Source organism: Galeopterus variegatus, unplaced genomic scaffold (assembly GCF_000696425.1).
Source record: "Galeopterus variegatus unplaced genomic scaffold, G_variegatus-3.0.2 Scaffold6147, whole genome shotgun sequence".
In the NCBI taxonomy this organism is placed as follows: Eukaryota; Metazoa; Chordata; class Mammalia; order Dermoptera; family Cynocephalidae; genus Galeopterus; species Galeopterus variegatus.
Window position 1 is genome coordinate 20,469 of NW_007732258.1, and position 9,310 is coordinate 29,778.

The window sequence follows — 9,310 nt, forward strand, 5'->3', positions numbered from 1 at the left end:
CCCCCAAAGAGCAGCTTCCCACTTGGCTGTGCCTCTTCCTAGCCTCTGTTTAATTCCATCTTAGGTCATGACCAATGTCTCCTTGTCTGCAACCCCTGCAGATGGTGAGCACCATGAGGTTGGGGCTGTTCTGTCCTGTGTATCTCCAGCACCTTGCAACATGCTGGCACAAAGTAGGTGCTCATTAAATGTGTGTTAAATGCTAATAATAACAATATGGTCACATATGAGACTAATTGCCACCTCCCACTGAGCCTTTCCTCTATGACAGGCACCATACCAAGCACTCTATAGATACTATCACCACCCTTGTCACAATCCCACAAGAGGGATATGATTTGCTCAAGTTTTTTAAAAGGAGAGTAAAAGTCAGTAGGTCTAGGTAGCTCCTGGTTGTACCATGATTTGAACTCAGGTGTCAAATCTCTAGTCCCTTCCTTTAAACCAGAGGTCAGCAACTTTTCCTCTAAAGGAACAGATGATAAATATTGTCAGTTCTGCGGCCCAGACAGTCACTCAACTCTGGTCGCAGCACAAAAGTAGCCATAGACAGTATGTAAATGAATGTGCCAATAAAACTTCATTGTCCAAAACAGGTGGCAGGCTGAATTTGACCTGTGGGCTGTCATTTGCCACCTCCTGTGCCATTCTACATGCTGTTTATTTCAGGTCACTGTGGATGGCCTCCCGGACCCTCCTGGAGCTCCAGTCCTCCAACCAGAGCCAGCTCTCCCCTCCCAATGCCACATCCTGTGACCATGCTCCAGAAGCCTGGGACCTGCTGCACAGACTATTACCAGCATTTATCATCACCATCTGCTTCTTCGGCCTCCTGGGAAATCTTTTCGTCCTGTCTGTCTTCCTCCTGCCCTGGCGGCGACTGAACGTGGCAGAAATCTATCTGGCCAACCTGGCAGCTTCTGATCTGGTGTTTGTCTTGGGCTTGCCCTTCTGGGCAGAGAACATCTGGAACCAATTCAACTGGCCTTTCGGAGCCCTCCTCTGCCGCATCGTCAATGGGGTCATCAAGGCTAATTTGTTCATCAGCATCTTCCTGGTAGTGGCTATCAGCCAGGACCGCTACTGTGCACTGGTGCATCCCATGGCCAGCCGAAGGCAGCGGCAGCGAAGGCAGGCCCAGGCCACCTGCGTGCTCATCTGGGTCGTGGGGGGCCTCTTGAGTACCCCCACGTTCCTGCTGCGATCCGTCAAAGTCCTCCCAGATCTGAACATCTCTGCCTGCATCCTGCTGTTCCCGCATGAGGCCTGGCACTTTGCAAGGATGGTGGAGTTAAACGTTCTGGGTTTCCTCCTCCCGCTAGCTGCGATCATCTTCTTCAACTACCACATCCTGGCCTCCCTGAGAGGGCGGGGAGAGGTCAGCAGGACACGGTGTGGGGGCCCAAAGGAGGGCAAAACCACGGTACTGATCCTCATGCTCGTGGCCACCTTCCTGGTCTGCTGGGCTCCCTACCACTTCTTTGCCTTCCTGGAATTCCTCCTACAGGTACGAGCCATCGGAGGCTGCTTCTGGGAGGATTTCACTGACTTGGGCCTGCAGTTAGCCAACTTCTTTGCTTTCATCAACAGCTGCCTGAATCCAGTGATCTATGTCTTTGTGGGCCGGCTCTTCAGGACCAAGGTCTGGGAACTTTATAAACAATGCACTCCTAGAAGTCTTGCCCCAAAGTCCTCGTCCCCTAGGAAAGAAATCCTCCAGCTTTTCTGGAGGAATTAAAACAGCCGTGAACCAAGAAGCTTGGCTTTCTTGTCAATTACCTCTGACATAATAATAAATACTATTGTGATAGGCCAAATAATAACCCCCAAAGATATCCAGGATCTGGTCCCTGAATGTCACCTTATACAGCAACAGGGACTTTGCAGATTGTATTAGTCCATTTCTGTTGCTTATAACAGAATACCTGGAACTAGGTAACTTACAAAGAAATAAAATATTCCTTACAGTTTGGAGGCTGGGAAGTACAAAGTCCAGGGAACACATCTGGTGAGCCTTGTTGGTGACGACTCTGCAGCAACGCAGGGTGTCACACGGTGAGAATGGCAGAAGTAAGAGAGAGCAACCTCTTCACTTGCTCTTTCTTTTTTCTTTTTTTTGGCAGCTGGCCAGCATGGGGATCTGATCCTGTGGCCTTGGTGTTATAAGGCTGTGCTCTAACCAACTGAGCTAACAGGCCTGCCCCTTTCTTGCTCTCCTTTTTGAGCATCAGAACCACGCCCATTACTCCCATTAAACCATCAATGGATTAATCCATTCACTAGGGCATGGTCCTCACAATCTAATCACCTCTTAAAGGCCCCACCTGTCAATTACCAGAACAGGATTTCCCACCTCAACACTGTAACAGCAGGGATTAAGCTTCCCACATGAGTTTTGGGGGAACAAGCATATCCAAATCATATCACACGTGCAATTAAACTAAGGATCTTGAGATGGGGAGATGATCCCGGATTATCCAGTGGGGCCACATATAATCACAAGAGTCCTTAAAAGAGGGAGGCAGGGGGGTCACAGTCAGGAGATGTGACAACAGAAGCAAAGGTCAGAGTGATGCAGAAAGGGCCTTGAGCCAAGGATTGCCAGCGCCCTCTAGAGGCTGGAAAAGCCAATGAACGGATTCTCCCCTGGAGCCTCCAGAAGGAATCAGCCCTACTGATACCTTGACTTTAGCCGGGCAAAACTAATTTTGGATTTCTAACTTCCAGAACTGTTAGGAGAATAAATCTGTGTTGTTTTAAGCCATCTAGTTTGTGGTAATTTGTTACAGCAGCGACAGGAAACTAATACAAGTATCCAGTAAGAGTCTCATGCCATTTCCTTTTGTCCACTCAAAATCTTCTAGGTTAATTCTTAGGAATACAGAAATGATATAACTAGAGATCCTATCCACAAAGAACTCACATGCATCAAAATATTACAATACAAAGAAGAAAATGAGAGATTGCATGAGCACACTACAGATCCAGCGTCTGGAGCCTTCAGAGGGAAAGGTGACGGGTTCCCTCTCAGGTTATAAGGGAAGACGTTGTGAAGGGACAAAACTGGGAGCTGAGTTTCAACCAAAGGAGGAATCTGGAGACAGGGAGGAAGGGCTGGTGGTGGACATGTGTGTGCTGCTCACAAAAGAATACTGTGCGTGTTTTTGTTGAACACTTAATGCATCCGCGTTCCTGCTACCGGGGACCCAGCAGTGAGCCTGGCAATGTCTCTGCTCTTAAGGAGCTAATGGCAACAGGGACGATAAGTAGGAGAGTGTCATAGAGTGGGGTAACCGCCACCATCAGGGTGAGAGACGGTGCTACAAGAGCGCAGAGAAGGGCATCCGGCCTGGGTGGCTGGCAGGAATGGTTAGAGAGCGTTTCCCAAAGGAGAAGACATAAGCTGAACCCCAGAGAACAAACAGTTGGCCAAGCAAAACAGGGAAAAGGAGTGTTCCAGACAAGTGAAACAAACCAGGCTCAGAGGCAGGTGGGTTTATAGGTGAGGAGGGAGAGGTTGAACATAGGGAGGTCAGGAGTTTGAGGTTGGAGGAGCATGGGCGTGTTGGGAGGGGCTATGTTGGGAAAATGCAAGAAAATGGACCCTCAGATGTTCAGAATCTTGCTGAGCATTTGATGTAAATAGGCACGTGCGCCCAGGTGTTCCTTGGTTATTGTCTAGTGTGATTGCGCATGTGCACCCAGGTGTCCTGGGTTATGACTTAAGTATAAAGGATGAGTGGCCCTGATCCACGGTGGCCCCCGGTCCTAGGATGTCACGGGAGGGGCCCCGGGGAGGATGCTACTGCTGCTGGAGGCTATTGCTGCTGCTGCTGCCAGTGCCCCACGGATCCCCTGAAAGGCTGCTGCTGCTGCCGCCACCGCTGCTGCTGCTACTGCTGAGGACTGAGCTCTTGTCATCTGCCAACAGCTCCCGGGATCTTTCCCAATTACCTAGCATGGGCCTGCATGTGAGGGGTCTGGTGACCCAGCCTGTACAATGGGTTTGAAGGGCCTGAGCCCTAGCCCTAGCTCTGACAATAGAAATGGAAACTTAGTATAACTAAAATAATGAAACACTTCGGCTTGAGTTATTATTTGCCTTCCTTGACAACCGGAGTAGTTGTGTAGCTTTACAGGCTACAACAGTTAACAGGCAGAGAGCGCTCACTGGGCTTCGGCTTGAGTTATTATTTGCCTTCCTTGACAACCGGAGTAGTTGTGTAGCTTTACAGGCTACAACAGTTAACAGGCAGCGCTCACTGGAGAAGCAGGGAGGTGCTCTGGGGGCTTAGAGGGCCCGGCCGAAGCTGGAAAGTGTAAGTTTGTCATGTGCATTTACTCTAGCCATGCTTGGCAGGCCCGAAAAAGACACTTGGATCACTCCAGAGCTGGGGTTTTGCCAGATGGATGGCCACAGTTCACGGGAGTTGGGGATGCTGGTCAGACCGAGGGGAATGGTTGAAGTACAGAATGAACGAACATGGTTTTGCCAGATGGATGGCCACAGTTCACGGGAGTTGGGGATGCTGGTCAGACCGAGGGGAGGTCTGGTGAGAAGGTGAGGGACGTGGAGAGGTGTCGTGTGCTGAAGGACAGGTGCAGGGGGAGCCCCTGGATGACAGCAACAACGTCTGAGGGAACATTCCAGAGGGAGAGCCACCCTAGGAAATGACGGGGCCACGTGTGGGCATGACAGATGAAATAGAAGGAAGAAGGGGGTGGAGACAACACAGTCAAGGAGCCGTGAGGTCAGGACGGGGGTGGGCTGTCCACAGGGCCCCCACAGGTAGGCAGGACCTGCAAGGCCCTGGGAGGAGAGAGTCAGTGGGCCAGGAGACGTGTGCAAGGTCGGCTTCCACGGAATGCGGGAGAGGTGCCGCAGCCAGACCCTAGGACACGGTGGGGGCGTGAGCAGCCCCCACAGCTGCACAGGGAGGGCTGGTCCTCAGGGAACAGCAGCCTGATTCAGATTCCCTCGGGAAAGGAAGGAGGCTGCTCCTGGAGCCTGGCGATGGGTCTAAGAGGCTGGCAGGGAATGGACCGCCAAGACCTTAACTGTGATAACTCTGTGATCTGTACCTCAGCCTCTGAAGGTTTCTCTGTAGACAGCAGAGTGTGCTTCAGATGGCCTGAATGTGGATCAACAGGCAGGATCCAGTCTGCACCTGTTTTTAATTTGGACCTCATGGTGTTTAAAAATGCTTTTGAGTTAATTACCAATATTTAAATTCCAGATAAGAATGCAGATTTCCAGCTTCTCGTGAACATTCGGAAGATCTAGCAACACTAGTCATGCTCAGTCATCTCTTTTCATCTTCTTAACTCCCTTGGGAGGTCTACTTCATTGTGTCTATTTTCCAGGTGAGGAAGGAAAGGACATGGAAGGAAGCTCGTGCCTGAAGGGCGGAGGCTGGATTCGCCCGCTTGCCTGACTCCAACACCAGTGCGGTTTCCAAGCCCCAAGGCAGGAATTCAGGGGGAAAAGGCTCAGTAGCAAGGTGGCAAGAGTAGGCGGGAATATCAGGCAGGAATAGAGAGCTGGAAAGGGAAAACAATATCCATTCTCTCCCCGACTCTGTGTGAGTTGACCCAAATATGCCCTCTTTCCTTCCTTCTCATGTGTGTTAAGCTTGTGACATAAAATTTCTTTCTAGGGGTTGCAAAAAATAATCCCACATTCAAGCAGAATGTGTTGGCCTGTGAAATCAGAGAACATTGCTCACAGGCCTGTAGTTCAACTGGAGACCATAAACACACTCTCAGATAAGTCAGGCACCTGATTTGCAGAACACATAGGACATTTACCATAGCCCGGCAAGCAGCCCACCAAAGGAGAGAAATTGGCAAACCCGCGCGGTAGGAATTCCGTTGCCTTTCCATTGGGAAGGTCAATCATTCGTTTGCAGAGGGAGTAGGACATTTACCATAGCCCGGCAAGCAGCCCACCAAAGGAGAGAAATTGGCAAACCCGCGCAGTAGGAATTCCGTTGCCTTTCCATTGGGAAGGTCAATCATTCGTTTGCAGAGGGAGAAATTCCTGCCTTGGTTAAAAAGATCAATGCTGTTGAAGATACTATTTTTGAATTCTTGTGTGTCTGATTGTCAGTCTCGTCTGGCATGTCTCACACCTGGGTTCAGCCCCACGCCACACCTGGGACGCTAACACCCTGGGTGGAGGAATGATTCAGCAAATGGTCTTCCAGCATCCGCAGCTCCAGTGCCCACGTGGGCTCCCACTCGTTCTCTGAGAAGGGCAAAGTAGAGATGTGGGGCCTCTTGTCCAATCCACTCCCACCTTTGGGCCTGTCCCAGGCCTATAAATCATGAGATTGATGGCCATATGTCACCTTTACTGCTCTTGTGCTGCCCGCCTCCTTCCCCTCATCCCCTATCCATCACCCCGTCCCTCACGGGGACTGAGCAGTGCTAAACCCCTGCAAATCCCAGCCCCGGGAAACTCCCCGATGTCGCAGTGGCCACGGGTGAGCTCTTGTTCTCCAGAGACAAGTCGTGAGCTTGATGATGAGCAGTGGGAAGTGTTCCAGACCCTTCCTCCCCACCCCCAACTCCCGCCCCAGCTCCCAGGGTTCTGGGGGCTTGGCCAGGGCTGAGCCGAGCCTTCAGGTCTCTGCTGAGCTCCTCTCTGGTCTCCGTGCACCTTCAGGACCTTCCTGCTTTTTCTCTTTCCCACCAGCCCCCACCACGAGTGCCCGAGAAGACAGGGCAGGGTTTGGGGTGCCCTGTGTCCAGTCCCTTTCTCCACACTCTCTGGATTCCCTCTCAGCAGCCCCATGCCTCCCTGGCCCCCCTGGCTCACCCCCGTGTTCAAGGAGGGTCTCAGCATGGGGCTGCTGACCGCACCACGTGGCACATCAGAAGGGCCTGGGCCTCTGGGTCGGACACTGAGCTCCAGGCCTCCCTCTGCCAGCATGGGAGCCTGGCCGGGCCACAGAACCTGGGCATCCCGTCGATAAAATGGGAGGAAGGACAGCAGGTCCTCGTGGTCCACTGGGCTGCCTCATGCCCTTTTTGGAAAGAGGCGATGAGCCAAGAAAGAGAAAGAAAGGTGGAAAAAAGGAAGGGAGGAAGGGCGAACACATAGGGAGGCCCTGGGAGGAAGCCCACCGCAACAAGCACACAGCAGGTGCTGTTTTCTCCTACAAGCTGCAAGAGGCTTAAATTTCACCAAAANGGGTCTCAGCATGGGGCTGCTGACCGCACCGCGTGGCACATCAGAAGGGCCTGGGCCTCTGGGTCGGGCACTGAGCTCCAGGCCCCCCTCTGCCAGCATGGGAGCCTGGCCGGGCCACAGAACCCGGGCATCCCGTCGATAAAATGGGAGGAAGTACAGCAGGTCCTCGTGGTCCACTGGGCTGCCTCATGCCCTTTTTGGAAAGAGGTGATGAGCCAAGAAAGAGAAAGAAAGGCGGAAAAAAGGAAGGGAGGAAGGGCGAACACATAGGGAGGCCCTGGGAGGAAGCCCACCGCAGCAAGCACACAGCAGGTGCTGTTTTCTCCTACAAGCTGCAAGAGGCTTAAATTTCACCAAAATGAGTGTCAAAGCGGGGCCCCTGAGTAAATCCAAAGAATCGTATCAGGATCAGTTTCCTGACCATGCTATGGTACCATGATTGCGTGAGATGTCACTACTGGGGAAACTAAATGAAGGGTACAAGGGATCTTTCTGTACTATCGCATGTGAATCTACTGAAAAGTTGAAAGAAGAAAACATCAAGTTTACTCCCTTCACTTTACAGCAGGGAAACCAAGGCCCAGAGATGGGCAGAGACTTGCCCAAGGTTAGCCAGTGAGCTGGACTCCTAGGGCAGGGCTGTGGCCAGACCCACAGTGTCCGCTAGGCCCTGGGGACAGGTCTCAGGCCATGAGGTCAGAGAAGGGGCCCGAGTGCCAGGGATCCCACCAACTGAGTGGCCTCGAGGGTGGCAGAAATTCTCTGTGGCTGGGTTTGAAAGTAAGGCAGTGAGCAGGAAGCCAGGCTTACTTTCCAGGAGCATCAGGGGACAGAAAAGTATCAGAAAGGGTTGGTTGGGGCTCAGCAAGTATTAGGGGAATACATTTCAGGGTTTTAGTTGACAGGAAGCCCAGTGCGCTCTGGCTGCCAAAATAGCTGCCAACTCTTGGCTGCATTAATAGGAGTATAGTATCTAAAATGAGGAAGGTGATATCCCATTAACTTAGCACTGGACAGGGTCCATGTGGAGTATTGTGTCCAGCCCTTGGCTGATTCAGAAGAAAGAGATCAGATTAGTGAAGGACTCAACAGCATACCGTCTAGACAAAGGCTTGAGGGGGGAAGATATGACTTGTGGGTGGAGAGAGAGGAACAAAGGTACTTAGTGTGACCCCAGTAGTACCAAAGGAAAAAAAATTCCTGAGAAACACATTCTGACTTAATTTGAAGAAGAGCTTTTTGACACACAGCCCACGATAGAACCCATGGCCTTGGCTAACAGTGGTTTCTCTGTCTCTGGAGGGGCCCCACAAAGCTGCAGGGGTCTCTTGGCAGGACGTCACAACAAGGACCCAAGAAGCATTTACTGCACACCACCCTTGAGGAGCTTACTGTGTGTAGGGGAGGCAGATAAGACTCATACACATCAGTATGAGATGTGTAATCATGGGGTGACTGAGTGTACCCAGGAGGAGTTCAAGAAGGAAAGGGGTGCCCCAAGCTGGGTCTTGAAGTTAAGTAGGACAATGAGGGTGTTGGCCACCCGGAGCCTTTCCCTCATCCAAATTCTCAGCCAATGAAATCAAGGGCTAAAAGAATGACACCAAGCCTAAGGGGTGACTGTTACTCTCTAAGCCACGTGAGTCAAGGGAGACTCTGAAAGGGGAGTGGCACGTTCAGAGCTGCATGTTAGAGGGATAACTTTCATGAGAATATGAAGGGTGGCTTGCAGAGTGCATCAATTATCCATTGCTGTGTAACAAACCACCACAAAACTCAGTGATTTAGAACAACCACCTCAGCTTACAATTCTGTAGTGGGCCATTCAGCCTGGGTTCAGCAGGTGGTTCTTCCGCTGGTCTTGGCTGGGCTCCCTCATGAATCTGTGATCAGCAGCCAGCTAGTAGTGGCTCTGCTTCTGGAGGATGAGCAGGAGGGTGCAGCAGGCACAGGGCTGACCTCTGGTGGTTTGGGGATAATGATGCTAGACCAGGGAGCACCCCAACCCTGACCTCCCCAACCTAAGACAGAATCAGAGCAGCTCACTCATTCACTGCTTTGCCTACACTTACTAAGTGTCCAGTTCATACCATTATATTGTACTAGGCCTGGGGC

At 51.6% G+C, this 9,310-nt stretch overlaps 1 protein-coding gene across 1 annotated transcript; it reads left to right on the top strand.

Moving 5' to 3' along the window:
* Nucleotides 1-672: 672 nt before the first annotated feature.
* On the top strand, nt 673-1,751 carry BDKRB1 (bradykinin receptor B1). The gene has a single exon (XM_008590485.1). The coding sequence runs from the start codon at nt 680-682 to the stop codon at nt 1,736-1,738; it is 1,059 nt and encodes a 352-aa protein (XP_008588707.1). The 5' UTR covers nt 673-679; the 3' UTR covers nt 1,739-1,751.
* The last annotated feature ends 7,559 nt before the right edge of the window (nt 1,752-9,310 follow it).

Coding starts and splice junctions, on each gene's coding strand:
- BDKRB1 (XM_008590485.1), top strand. CDS start 680: ATGGCCTCCCGGACCCTCCTGGAGCTCCAGTCCTCCAACCAGAGCCAG.